Source organism: Mus caroli, unplaced genomic scaffold (genome assembly GCF_978045245.1).
Source record: "Mus caroli unplaced genomic scaffold, Mus_caroli_1 scaffold_1, whole genome shotgun sequence".
Lineage (NCBI taxonomy): Eukaryota > Metazoa > Chordata > Mammalia > Rodentia > Muridae > Mus > Mus caroli.
The window spans coordinates 163,057,986-163,072,938 of NW_028227256.1; the positions used below are offsets into that span (position 1 = coordinate 163,057,986).

General features: G+C 38.3%; 1 protein-coding gene across 3 annotated transcripts in view; it reads right to left on the reverse strand.

The window, feature by feature from the left end:
• Window positions 1-14,953, reverse strand: part of Dcaf6 (DDB1 and CUL4 associated factor 6) — a 117,517-nt gene that overhangs the window by 41,283 nt on the left and 61,281 nt on the right. The window contains exon 11 of one of the 3 annotated variants that reach the window (XM_029478272.2): window positions 1,425-1,598. The exons of the other annotated variants lie outside the window; for them this stretch is intronic. Coding sequence (XP_029334132.1) covers window positions 1,425-1,598 — 174 coding nt within the window. The remainder of the gene's footprint in view (window positions 1-1,424; window positions 1,599-14,953) is intronic. 3 annotated transcript variants of the gene reach the window in all.

The window sequence follows — 14,953 nt, forward strand, 5'->3', positions numbered from 1 at the left end:
TGGGCAATCTGATACCTCAGTCCTGCCAAGGTCCTGCACACATGTGAACATACCTGCACACACATACACAAAATTTAAAATAATACAAATAAATCTTGAGAAAAACCCTTCTTTTAGAGTAGGCTGGTGCATATTTTACTCGAGTTGAGAACCTATGGGCTGTCATAAAGAGCTAGCTAAATCACAACGGTCTCACTGTTGCGTTTGAGTGGCTGTTTTCCACCTGTGACCCTGGTAATCAAACAGCTTCTGCTAGATACTGCTACATCCCATACCCACTTGCAAAATTTAAATCAGAACTTCTATGTAAAACTGATGAAGCCGGGCGTGGTTTTCTTGTGGCGCTGGAGGATCAAATCCAGGGCCTTCGGCATGCTAAGTAACTGTTTTACCACTAAGCCTTGTCCCAAGCCCTAATTATTTTCTATGACTTATTTTAAACAATATTTCAAATGCTTGAATGTATTATGTTTTACCACAAAATTATTAACAAATAACTATGGTTACCATTGCTGGAACAGATACTTATAAAGCAAAGGTTGACTAATTCTACCCAGAAATGGTACATATTAATTCCAACTAATTAAATCAGAGTTTTCAAAGGAAGGAACTAACACCTAAACTCATTATTCCTTAGGATGATAAATCAAAATATATCAAGTATTATAAATACATTAGCTGAGAACTAGGCATATGTTTCTTCTGTGATGAACATTTTAACAGCTACTATAATCCCTACACAATAAGATGTATAGTACTTATTATTCCACTTGATAAACTATTTTATGCTGTATTTTCATTATTCTCAAGAAATACTAAGAGAATTAGAGTATTAATATACCCTTAGTGGCACTGACTGTCACTATAGATAGAATCTGATAGCACAAGAGCAGGAAACAAATCATAAAGTACTTTTGCTTCCCTATATACAGAAGTTGACTATAGCAGTGATGAGTAAAAAAATTACTGAATAAAATCAAATAACAGAAGGAAATGATTGAGTGCATGCTAGCATGGCTAAAGAATTACCAGATCTATAAAATACTGATTAACCATAGTACACACCTAACAAAGAGGAGAAGCTAAGGGTCTCTACACACACAGGGAATTTCTACAGAAAGATCAATGCAGGCATGAAAGTCAGTGGATTTAGTAGAAAGTAGTTCAAAAACTTTAAAAATAAACATCTACCTCTTTCCAAATAGTTTTGCAGTAAACTAAAGGATCGCTGTGTCTTTGCCCCTCTGGGAAATGCTCCTGAGAGCCCCACCCTCTGCAGTAGGTACTGAACACTCCTTTGCCAGGAAGGTAAGAAAAGCTGCACGCACAAGCTTCTCATTTGAACGGCCGGGGAACACTGACTCCACAGAGCAGGGTTAGAAAGCAACTGCAGAAGCTGCTTAAGCACACTTGACATCAATAACCTGAAGCTTGAGGGTCCCGTGAAGAGCCCTCGTGAGGAGGCTGATCAGATGTGGAAGTGGGAGGCTGATGCTGGGCCTGTGCTAACTCTTGCTGCCTCTGCTGCTCAGCCTTCTTAAGCCTCAGCTGCTGCAGGCGCTTACGGAGCAAAGCTATCTCAGGCCCCCTTAAAAATTCTGACACAGATAGGAAAAGAAAGTAGACAGTAACATGACAAAAAATAGTATAAAGTTGATTATACACTTAAAAAGGGAAAGATTAAATAAGACATGCTTTAAAGAGAAATACTAAAAAGAAATACTGACAAAAAGTCATTAAATTATGAGACAGACTATGCATATGCAATCAGATGTTTCTCTTTAATTATCACAAATTAGACACATAATTTCTATAAGTATTTAAGTAACCAAACTAATGAAAATAAAATATTATAAAAGCAAAACACTATTTTAAATTTATTTTATAGTTTTTTATATTATGGTACTTCAGACTGTATATAGGGCCTAAGTACATATCACTCACTGCACTACACACTTATCCATTAAGAATCTAAATCAAACATTCAAATAGTCACCACCATTTTTCTTCTCTTTGTACAGAAAAATAACACAGAATAGTTACAAAATATTAATTTAAAAAATCTAAACAAAAATTTCAATTACTTTACTAGTTTCAGTCAAGTAACAATATTCAATAAAACAAGTAGTTATGTATTTAAAAACAATTATTAGAATTCATTATAACTTTGAAAAATGAAAGTTGTATGTCATACCCTTAAAAAATGTTTCTTCTTATGTCAGAATTGATATTTTAGCTAAAAAGGTTTATACAATATTTTCTTAATCTTGTCTTTGGAAATACCCAGGTGAAAACAAAAATTACACAAATTTATGCAAAGAGGTAGCTGTATACCTCTTACATATGAGGCTTCCCGGACAATAAAACATTGAACAAAATAATCCCTACCCCTATGGAGTTTACATTCTGAGGGAAAACAGACATCTATGACTATACATTACACGCACATGCACATATATCTCTATATATGCACACATGTGTACCCCAGGGTACCAGCTATATTAAACTAGTACAGAAGGCTTGCAGGCTAGATGAAAGGGAAAGAGTGCTGTTTTGTGAACAGTTCTTAGAAAAGCCTTCTAGTCCCTGATTTAGAGGGATTGCTTCAAGTTTCTCTCCATTTAGTTTGATGTTGGCTACTGGTTTGCTGTGTATTGCTTTTACTATGTTTAGGTATGGGCCTTGAATTCCTGATCTTTCCAAGACTTTTACCATGAAGGGGTGGTGAGTTTTGTCAAATGCTTTCTAACGAGATGATCATGTGGTTTTTGTCTTTGAGTTTGTTTATATAGTGGATTCTGCTGATGGATTTCAGTATATTAAACTATTCCTGCATCCCTGGGATGAAGCCTACTTGATCATGATGGATGATCGTTTTGATGTGTTCTTGGATTCAGTTTGCGAGAATTTTGAGTATTTTTGCATCAATATTCATAAGGGAAATTAGTCTGAAGTTCTCTTTCTTGTTGGGTCTTTGTGTGGTTTAGGTAACAGAGTAATTGTGGCTTCATAGAATGAATTGGGTAGAGTACCTTCTGTTTCTATTTTATGGAATAGTTTGAGGAGAATTGGAATTAGGTCTTCTTTGAAGGTCTGATAGAATTCTGCTCTGCACTAAACCCATCTTGTCCTGGACTTTCTTTGGTTGGGAGACTATTAATGACTGTTTCTATTTCTTTAGGGGATAAGGGACTGTTTAGATAATTTATCTGATCCTGATTTAACTTTGGTACCTGGTATCTGTCTAGAAAATTGTCCATTTCATCCAGATTTTCCAGTTTTGTTGAGTATAGCCTTTTGTAGTGATGATGATTTTTTTGGATTTCCTCCGAATCTGTTAGGGCTGCCCTCTCTCTCCCAATCTATTCAATATAGTACTTGAAGTCCTAGCCAGAGCAATTAGACAACAAAAGGAGATCAAAGGGATACAAATTGGAAAGGAAGAAGTCAAACTATCACTATTTGCAGATGATAAGATAGTATACTTAAGTGACCCCCAAAATTCCACCAGAGAATTCCTAAACCTGATAAACAACTTCAGCAAAGTAGCTGGATATAAAATTTAACTCAAACAAATTAGTGTCCTTCCTCTACACAAAGGAGAAAGAAATTAGGGAAACAACACCCTTCACAATAGTCACAAATAATATAAAAGACTTTGGTGTGACTCTAACTAAGCAAGTGAAAGATCTGTATGATAAGAACTTCAAGTCTCTGAAGAAAGAAATCGAAGAAGATCTCAGAAGATGGAAAGATCTCCCATGCTCATTAATATAGTAAAAATGGCCATCTTGCCAAAAGCAATCTACAGGTTCAATGCAATCTCCATCAAAATTCCAAATCAATTCTTCACAGAGTTAGAAAGGGCAATTTGCAAATTCATCTGGAATAAAAAAAAAAAAAAAAAAAAAACAAGAACAACAACAACAACAAAAAAAAAAAACCCAAAAACAACCTAGGATAGTGAAAACTATTCTCAACAATAAAAGAACGTCTGGTGGAATCACCATCCCCGACCTCTAGCAGTACTACAGAGCAAATGAAATGTTCAACATCCTTAGTCATCAGGGAAATGCAAAGCAAAACAACCCTGAGATTCCACCTCACACCAGCCAGAATGGCTAAGATCAAAAACTCAGGTAACAGCAGATGCTGGCGAGGATGTGGAGAGAGAGGAACACTCCTCCATTGCTGGTGGGATTGCAAGCTGGTACAACCACTCTGGAAATCAGTTTGGTGGTTCCTCAGAAAATTGGACATAGGACCCAATTGTGTAATAATGTCTCTTTTTATACTGTTCTGAATCAATTAAGCTGAGGACCCAGCAATAACCCTCCTGGGCATATACCTAGAAGATTCTCCAACATGTAATAAGGACACATACTCCACTATGTTCATAGCAGCCTAATTTATAGTAGCCAGAAGCTAGAAAGAACCCAGATGTCCCTCAACAGAGGAAAGGATACAGAAAATGTGGTATATTTACACAACGGAGTACTATTCAGCTATTAAAAACAATGAATTTGCTGGGCAGTGGCAGTGCATGCCTTTAATCCCAACACTTGGGAGGCAGAGGCAGGCAAATTTCTGAGTTCAAGGCCAGCCTGGTCTACAGAGTGAGTTCCAGGACAGCCAGGGCTATACAGAGAAACCCTGTCTCAACAACAACAACAAAACAATGAATTTCTTAGGCAAATGGATGGAACTAGAAAATATCATTCTGTGTGAGATAACCCAATCACAAAAGAACACACATGGTATACACTCACTAATAAGTGGATATTAGCCCAGAAGCTCCAAATAACCAAGATACAATTCAAGGACAACATGAAGCTCAAGAAAAAGGAAGACCAAAGTGTAGGTGCTTCGGTCCTTAGAAGGTGGAACAAATTACCCATGGAAGGAGTTACAGAGACAAAGTGTGGAGTGGAGACTGAAGGTATGACCATCCAGAGACTGCCCCACCTAGGGATCCATCACATATAGTCACCAAACCCAGACACTTTAGTTGATGCCAACAAGTGCTTGCTGACAGAAGTCTGTTATAGCTGTCTCTTGAGAGGCTCTATCAATGCCTAACAAATACAAGTTGGATGCTCATAGCCAACCATTGGACTGAGCACAGGGTCTTCAATGGAGGAGCTAGAGAAAGGACCCAAGGAGCTAAAGGGGTTTGCAGCCCCATAGGAGGAAAAGCAATATGAACTAACCAATTTCCCCAAAGCTCCCAGTGGGGCTCTAGCCGCGTATGTAGCAGAGGAAAGCCTTATCAGTCATCAATGGGAGAAGAGGGAGGCCCTAGGTCCTGTAAAGGCTCTATGCCACAGTGTAGAGGAATGCCAGGGCCAGGAAGTGGGATTGGGTGGGTTGGTGAGCAGAGGGAGGGGGAGAGGGGAGAGAATGGGGTTTTTTGGAGGGGAAATCAGGAAAGGGGATAACATTTGAAATGTAAATAAAGAAAACATCTAATAAAAGAAAATATAAAAAGAAGAAAAAAGAAAAAGAAAAAGAAAAGCCTGCTAAGGTGCTATTTGACCATAGTCTCAAGGACTCAAGGTGCGTGGCTATCCTAAAGAGCAGTTCCAGGAGGGGGAAAGGACAAGGGAAATACTCAGGGGAAACATCGGAGATGTGAGAGACAAAGGCAGCATCTTTTACCTACTATTTGCCACAGTGAAGAACAATAAAGAAAGAACAATTCACTCTGGAAAGAATTAATACCCATCCATGTGGAGAAATTAACCAGAGACTGAACGTAAGAGTCAAGGATTCCTAACAAACCTGGATGCCTCTTGTGATGAAACTTCAAGGCTCCTGATGACAGGTAAGAACTGAGCCCTGGGGAACATCAGTGTTTGAGAGAAAACAAACAAACAAACAAACAAACAAAAAAACCCCAATCAAACAAACAAACAAGTGACGGGAAGTGCTATAGGTAAAGAGAGAAGAGTGTGTCCACAAAGGGTGGAGACAGCTAGTGTGTTGACTGTTCTGATACATCCCTGAAAAGGACGTTGAGACCTGACAGCTGACAACTGATGAAAGTACACTGTCATGGTGTACTAATATAATAGGAGCCAGAACCAGACTGCAGCAGGTTCACCAAGCGGGGCCATGAAGTCGAATAGAAAGGTAAACTCTGCAGAGCCCTGAACAGTAGTAGAAGAGGGGAGGTTATGGGATGGTGAGGAAGAAAGATCAAAGGGAACTTGGTATGTCTTAACTGGGAGAAAGTTCCTGCTGCTCGAGTATGCTTAATTGAGGAGAAGGAAAAGACAATACATAAAAAAAAGCAGGTGAGTGCAGGACAGGCATTACTGAACAGACCAACGACACGGAGGAGAAGAGGGTACACAGCACCAAAGGGCAGGCAAAGTATGTGGGGAAACATATTCTCAGTGGCAGACTTGGTAACAGAAGCACACACAACTTCTCTCAGTGACACTTGCAGCAAACTGCATTTCAGTCTCTTGTGCAAATTTTGTTATTTGGGGAATCAAGCATGCTAGTGTCATTAATCTCTTATTACTATGGCCTCTGATGATAAAGAATTGTCTTCAGCCAGCTAACTAAGAGTTAATGAACAACTCATCCTGAGAGAGGTAACCCATACCCAAAAAGACAAATACTAGGTACACATTTTCTTTTTTTTGTTTTGTTTTGTTTTTGTTTGGGTTTTCAAGACAGGGTTTCTCTGTATAGCCCTGGCTGTCCTGGAGCTCACTTTGTAGACCAGGCTGGCCTCGAACTCAGAAATCCGCCTGCCTCTGCCTCCCAAGTGCTGGGATTAAAGGCGTGCGCCACCACCGCCCGGCGGTACACATTTTCTTATATGTGGAAACTAGCTGTTCAGTCAATGATAAGAAAGGTACAATCAATACAACCATAGAGAGTAGGAATAAAGTAAGGGACTGTAGGGAATGGATAGATCTCCCCTGGAAAGGTAAATAGAATGCACAGTTATAGATAAAGGGGACTGAAGTGGGAGATCAAGCAGGAATGGAGAGAGGAAGGGAGGAAATGTGGGGAAAGACAGCTAAAATTAAAGACTATTTGAGTGATAGTATGGAAGTAGCAGAAGCTTCCTAATATGTATGTGTGTGTGTGTGTGTGTGTGTGTGTGTGTGTGTATTACACACACACACACACACACACACACACACACACGTATGAAGATAATCTAAATAACACTGCCAAGTAACAGAGGAGACAGAGCCTCAATTGGACATCTTGTCAACAAATGTGCAGGGATTAGGTTACATGTAGTTGAGTTGTTAGAGAAACAACCCAGGCTGTTGCAAAGACTATAGGTTGCAAGAGCAACAAACTAATGGCAAGGCGCTATTGCTGAAAATACCTACACAACTCACTGAACACAGAGAAGTCAAGCTGGCACCTATGTAGAGCCTTTACCCTCACTGGACACTGTTCTTAGTACTAGAGGGTACTCTGAATAGTACTGAAGGAGAAACAATACCAACCTAGCTAAAAACACTTTGCTCTAAGATGGTGTCCTGCCTGCATGGTATGCTAATGCAATGGTGGTACAAAGTTGGTAGGAGTAACCAACCAATGTCACATTTGACTTAAGGCCTACTTCCCAAGATGGAACTCATAGCCATGTTGCTTGGTTGACCAAGAAGCTGAGACTCAAGAGCCCAAGGACCTAGGGGTAAAACCAATACTATAGTTCTACTAAAGGAATGTATTAATAAATGGTTCCTAATGACATTCTGCTATACTCATAGATCAATGCCTCACTTGGCCATCATCAGAGAAGCATCATCCTATAGATGGGAACAGATACAGAAACCTACAACCGGACAATATACAGACAGTGAAGAGACCTCAGAACACTCATCCCTAAACGGGATGTCTTCATCAAATCCTTCCTCTGAGGGCTCAGGGAAAATCTATGGAAGAGGAGGCAGAAAGAGTGTAAGATCTAGGGAGGGTGGAGAACACCAAAGAAACAAGACCTTCTAAACAAAACAGGAATGGCAAACATGAACTTCAGAGACTAAGGCAGCATGCACAGTGAGGCCTGCACAGGTCTGCATCGAATGTGAATGTAGAGCTAAAATGAAAAGTAGGCCACATGCCTTGTCCCTAACCCAGATGCTGTCTCAATTGAGAACCACTTGCAAATGAAAATTTGGTTTTCTCCAAGAGGTGTGTGCCCCACCCAGGCACTCCAGTTACATTTGTTTTTAAAGATTTGTTTGTTTATTTATTTATTTATTTATTTATTTATTTATTTATTATATGTAAGTACACTGTGGCTGTCTTCAGACACACCAGAAGAGGGCATCAGATCTTGTTACAGGTGGTTGTGAGCCACCATATGGTTGCTGGGATTTGAACTCATGACCTTCGGAAGAGCAGTCGGTGCTTTTACCCATTCGTTGAGCCATCTCAATAGCCCCCAATAAAACTCCTCTTAAGTGTAGCCTGTATTCCCAGAAGTAGGTGGCCAACATAAAATGAAGTCAAGGGCATCTTTGGAGATTCTCTCGTAATGTTGTTTTTTTTTTTTTTAAATTTACCCTTTTTTGTTTGTTTTTATTTTTCACCCTACAAGTCCTTTGCTTATATATAATGACTTCCAAGTTTGCATTTTTAAAAAAGATTATTTATTTTTTATTTTATGTATATGAGTACACTGTAGCTGTACAGATGGTTATGAGTCTTAATGTGGTTGTTGGGAATTGAACTTTTAGGACCTCTGCTCTCTCCAGCCCAAAGATTTACTTATTATTATACATAAGTGCACTGTAGCTATCTTCAGACACACCCAGAAGAGGGCGTCAGATCTCATTACAGATGGCTGTGAGCCATCATATGGTTGCTGGGATTTGAACTCAGGACCTTTGGAAGAGCAATCAGTGAGCTTAACCGCTGAGCCATTTTGCCAGCCCCTGATTTTGCATTTTATGAGATTCCTTAGTGTACAAGCAAGTGGGTCCTTGTATCTCTGTTTCCTATGCCTTTTCTTGGGTTCTTTTCCTTTGGTTTGTTGGTTTTGCACTATTCCAATTTACTTGTTTTTGATTTATCTTATTATATTTTATTTTGTTATTATCCCATAGATGCCTGTTTGTTTTCTAACAGAAAGGGGGTGCATCTGGATGAGAGGGTTGACAGGGAAGAACTAGAAGAAGTAGACTGAGAAGAAACCAAAATCAGGATATATTGTATGAAAAACAAACAAACAAAACCCCTATTTCCAATAAAAGAAAAAAAAAAGATAGGGAATAATTCAAGTATCACTGATAGCCTTCTAATGTTACTTCTTCCTAGAAAATCTACTGATACCAAGGAGGATACCATGCATGGACAAATACTTTATACAATGGCTTTTAAAAAGTGTTCCACATTCCATATTTTGGTCAATATAATAATAATGTTTTTATCACCAAGAAATATGATTGCATATTAATTTATAAGGAGAAAAAAGTCATCCCAAGGCTAAGCAAGTACTGAATTAAAAATTCTCAATAGACATAGCAGATTAAACAAACAGTTCCACTTACCAGCTTGGAATACTACAGCAGATATAGAGACTCACATATTCTCTTAAAAACATGTAACTATATGTAATTTATAAATGTATATAAATGTTTTAGGATTAATTTTTAGCATAAATCCAAACTGAAGGGTAATATAATAATTATTTTGGTTTAACTGTTTAAAACCAAACACTCAACAAAACACTAAGAACTACTATCTCATATACAAAACTACTACTGCATATAACTAAAACCACTAACTTCTCATTTTCTTCTCAAAGGTTCCTGCCTATTCTCCCTAATAGGCTTAATGTCATTAAGATAGGAGAAAAATTAAACCACCTAGAGATGAACCAAGAATGGACCACTTGGTTACTGCTTCACTCCACACCTTTGGAAGGCACAGGGCCTTCTGACCGATGGATTATGCTCCTATCTAATTCAGTTGAACTGTGTCAGTTTGCTCTCAATTTTTCTTCCAGTTCTCACTTGTTTCCTATCTTGGGTGTGGCATGATCCTATTTTAAGGAACTATCATTTAGGCTTTGAAAACTGCTTTACTATATGACTCTGTATTTAATTCACGAGTAATGTTTCTACAGAGCTAAATTTAGTGTAATGATTCTACATAGTATGAACTTGTGAATTTAAGTAATTATTTATAAGAATCCACCACAGCCCTTATTAGCCACATATCTTCTGGTAATGGAATTGTTGCAGTCTGAGCAATCTATTTAATTAGAAACTTTATAATTAGAAGTTCCTGGAAGTGACTCCAGTCTCAGTGAGTCTCTGCTCCAAACTAAATTTTGCATGCACTGAAGTCACCATTTAGTCCAAAGTTACCATATTCTCTAATCACAGTTTTAAATGGGTTCTAAGTAAATTCAAAGGAGGAAAATACACTATCAATACCCTCTCACCCAAAGCTTTCTAACACAGAAAATATTTACAAATGGTGCAGCAAATGAAACAGTAGCCAAGTCTAGCCTAGCAAACACAGCAAGGCCATCAAGCATCACTGAGAGACTGTAATGTTCGTTACTTACACTGAAATACTTTAAAATGTAAACTCATAGCATATTTTACTTAATTTGGCACAAAGTCACATTGTTCTTATTTTTTAAAAATGTAATTTTATAAATGTATTTTTTTTAAAAGTCTTGATGAATGAGCCATAGAAAAATATGTATAGAATCACAATGTCTGAGCTACAAATATAGGAAATGACTTCAAGTAGTCTGATGTAGCTACTAAAATAAAATTCAAGAATACGAGGATGAAGAGGCAACAATAAGAGGAAAAGTCCACCAGTAATGTAAAATTCCACTTGACTTGTAGCTATTCTTCTAACTGTGCTTCAAACCCCACAGCACGTGACAGTGTGCTCCAGAGACACTGCGGCTCCAGAGTCTCACACCTCTCCTCCACGATGCCTCCATTTGATCTTTATCCTGCCAGGATTCTAGCTGTCCTGGTTTATTCACTTTATTCGCTTGTAAGCTTATTTACAACAACAAGATTTTAGAAATATATTTTTATAACAAGGCAAAAAATTACCTATATAATTGAACAACAAAACGTGGACCCTAAATGATACCACTGGAAATCTAACACAGCACATCTCCTACATGTTAACTATAGAGCTTGTTGGGTTGTGGTGCATAGCTATCATTTCAGCACTTGGCAGCAGAGGCAGGAGAATCCAGAGTTCAAAGCTAACCTGGACACGAGACACACAAAACACTCCCCCCAAAGGAGAATAGCTGACCAAGCATATAGTAATGGCCACATGCTAACGGTCAGGTACAGTGTGCTGCTGCACAGGTGCTTGCAGAGCTCCAGACTCAGATAGGAGGAGCCAATTCAAAGCTTAAGGATCTCCTTTTCCACAAAACAGTTCATGAAGTGGGCCTAAAATTCTAAAGACTAAAGTATAAACAGGTACCATCTTAAAAACAACTTGATGTTTCTTAATATGCATGCTACAGCTTTAGAGACCATTGGTGGAGGGGGAAAAAAGACATTCTTATTGCAGAGACAAGAGGCAATGAATGCCCAATCTTAGTGAGAGTTCAGGCTAGTAAAACTAAGTAACAAACACATTAATAAACATGAAAAACCATAAAGGTTAACAGATACATTAGTGAAAGAAACAAGAAGGTTTTATTTTTTTCCAAATGTAACTTTTTTTAGGGAAAGTGGAAAAGAGGACTTCAAAATAATTATGGGACCACCGTCAGGAAATACTTAGGCTAAAGAATATCTTCCTAATAAAAAGACAGTAAGAAAACCAAACCAAACCAAACCCTAGAACTGCGAGCGCCAGGCCGTGCAGGTACTGAGGTGTACAGTGCAGAGATGGATGTGTTTTCTTCTGTGGCTCCCTTTCTAAATACAGTTAGCTTTCAAAGAGTGGTATAACTAGCCAAGTTGTAGACTCTAACTGCTTGTTGTGGCCTCTTTATGGAGACGGAATTATAAAGTACAAGAACAGATGCAAGGACAGCAACTGAGAGGTAAGGAATGGCACTGAGATGGAAAGAGGTGGAATATAGTTCAGATACAGTGGCAATAAGATTTGCTGATGAACTGAATAGGATACAAAGAAATCGAAGAATTTAAAATTACTTATGAGTTATTAAAATAAGCAAATTAAAATTAAAGCATAAAAGGACTGCTAAGGGCTGGTAAGATGGCTCAGCAAGTAAAGGCATTTTCTGCCAAGTTTAACAGCATGCACACACATACACACATGTACACACAAACACACCACAGCACAAACATAATATTTTTTAAAAGAGTTTAAAAGAAAAGGACTCAGTTGGACCATTAAGGGGATGGGAAGGACAGGGGGCTGCAATACTTTTATTTTGGACATATTATTAAATTTAAAATCACCGAAAACATCCAAAACAGTCCCAAGTAATAATTAGACAAAATAATCTGAAACTTGGGGCTGTAAGACAAGACTTAAATGCACCTTTGGGAGTCATACAGTAGAGGAATCGCAGATGGATAAAGTTTATGTAGAAAAGACAAGAGAGTCATCCTGAGAGGTTCAACCACAGTACTCAATCAAAGTAGACAGAAAAAAAAAAACTAATGACGTTTATTAGAAGCTGAGCCATGACGGATAATAAGAGCAAACAGCATGTGTGGTGTAAATACCAAGAAAGACAAGAAGGGAAAGACTGTTAAATGCAACTGAATCAAATCTCCATGAAGGCACCGACAGAAATGTTCTCCTGATTGGCACGATGCAGCTCACTGGTGACTGCCAAAATTTCTACAGGAAAAGGAGGCCGAAAAGCAGCTTTGAGTTGGTCCATGAATAAACGGGGAGGGTGTGAAACGGGTCTGCAGAGAAATGAGAAAGTGAAGAAGCAGAGCCTTATTTGGAGGAATGTAGGATGGTTGAGAAAGGCTTTCTTTCAGATAACAGTATGTTTGTGGCTAGAAGGAAAAATTCAGCAGAAAAGGCAATAATGACACAGGAAAAGAAGTGACTCTGGGGAGGCAGGGGAACAGGAGTCTTTCCCTGGGAAGCTGGAAAGGCATGCTTCAAACTCTTCTGGCCAGGTGTAAGAGGAAGAGCTACATTTCTTCCAGGCAACCTCCATGTGCACATTAGGAAGTTGAAATGGTCCAGAAAATGAGTGTTTCCGCTCTTCACTGCAATGAAGCTTGCAGCTTATGGGGGGGAGAAGGGCAAGCCAGAGAACTTTAAAAGCCAGGAAAGGGTAAAATAAACACGCAAAGGCACTGAGGGGAAGACTGCTCTGACAGTGCTCACTGAGATTTGTGGTGTGATGTTCACCATCATCAGCAGAAGATTCAGGTGTAGACTATGAATCCTGAAACACTGCAGCAAGTTTTCAGTCTCAGTGTCTGTGGTCAAGAACTCACAATGACAAAGGAAGGTGTAAACATGAACATAAAGAGGTATCCACAGCAAGATGAGTATAGAGACCAGTCATCTCCACATGTCCAGCTTTACACGACGCGTTAACAGACATCACAGCTCTAGACTGACATTCCCACCTACCACATTCTTACAATGGACAATTCCCAGTGTCTATTAAGCCATCTGGATTTGGATGGGCTTTGGTAAGCACAGAATGATCAGAAAAGAAAACAAAAACATTACTTCCTTCCAGATGAGATGTCAGGCTGTAGGATGATGGAAGGGTTACTGCCGAAATAACTGTAAGTGTAATCTATACCTCACACCAAATAATTCTCCTCAGAACTGGTACACTTTTAGACCGGGGAAAATATTCTACCATAGTGTGTAAAAGTTAAGCAACATTCTAAATCTACTAATTCAAAAACAATCCCTTTCTTTAAAATTTTTATGGAAAAGGTACCAAATAATATTCAAACAATGATCACAAAAGCATTCTTCAGTGCTTAGTCTATCAGACACTAAAAGGAGTTCAGCAGTTTAAACCTGGTATAAAAATGCACAGCACAGCTAAGAAAAATCATTTCTTAAAAGGCTCCAAGAATATTTAACTCACAAATGTATTTAAGAAACAATTGGAACTAGTTAAGATTCAATACAACTTAAAACTAGGCTACAGAGTCTTTTTAGCTAAGTTTTCCCAATAACTTAGAATTGCTTACAGACTTTCAGAATATTTGCAATAACACTAGCACTTTTAAAATCCTGATCTTGAGCCTTACAGAGGACCTGGATTCATTTCCTAGCAGCTGCATGGGGGCTCAAAACTGGTCTAACTCCAGGCCAAGGAGGCTGATGCTCTCTTCTGGCCTCCTCAGGCACAAAGCGCAAATGCACATGGGCAAGCAATATAGACACAGAAAATAAAAGTAAGTATTTTAAAGTTTTTCTTATCTTTACTAATTTCACTAGTTTGGGTCTACTTCCAACTCCTTTGACCCTGTTTCTCAAAGCATTCCAAGTATTTTATTTTCCCTCAAGCTGAAATTCCATGTGAAATGTGAAAGAGATGGCTTTCTAATTCGGCTTTAGCTTACTGTTTTGATAAACTGTACACAGTGTTAACAGTTATGCAGCTAACTCTGACTATTATTCCCATAGAAAGTGAATATTAATTATCAAAAATGAAAGATAATGATCAAACTACTTAATTTAAATACTCCATTATCTGGGATCTAGCATCAGTGACAACTTGGAGGTGAAGCTGTTAGGAAGCTGTCAGAGGTCTTACTTTGGGTACCAGCATTATTACTAACTATATGCCTTGCTAATATTTTTGTTCTGTATTAAGTAAAATGCCTCCTTAAAAGAATTTAAAAATAATAGACAAATGATTATTTTAACTATATTTAAAAGTACACAGTTAAAATTTCAAGTAGGCTAAATATTTACTGAAATTATTGTAAATAGTATGTATATTCTATAGTTGGGGTGGGAAAAACATGAGAAGTTACTGTACTGAGAGAAAAATGTGTTA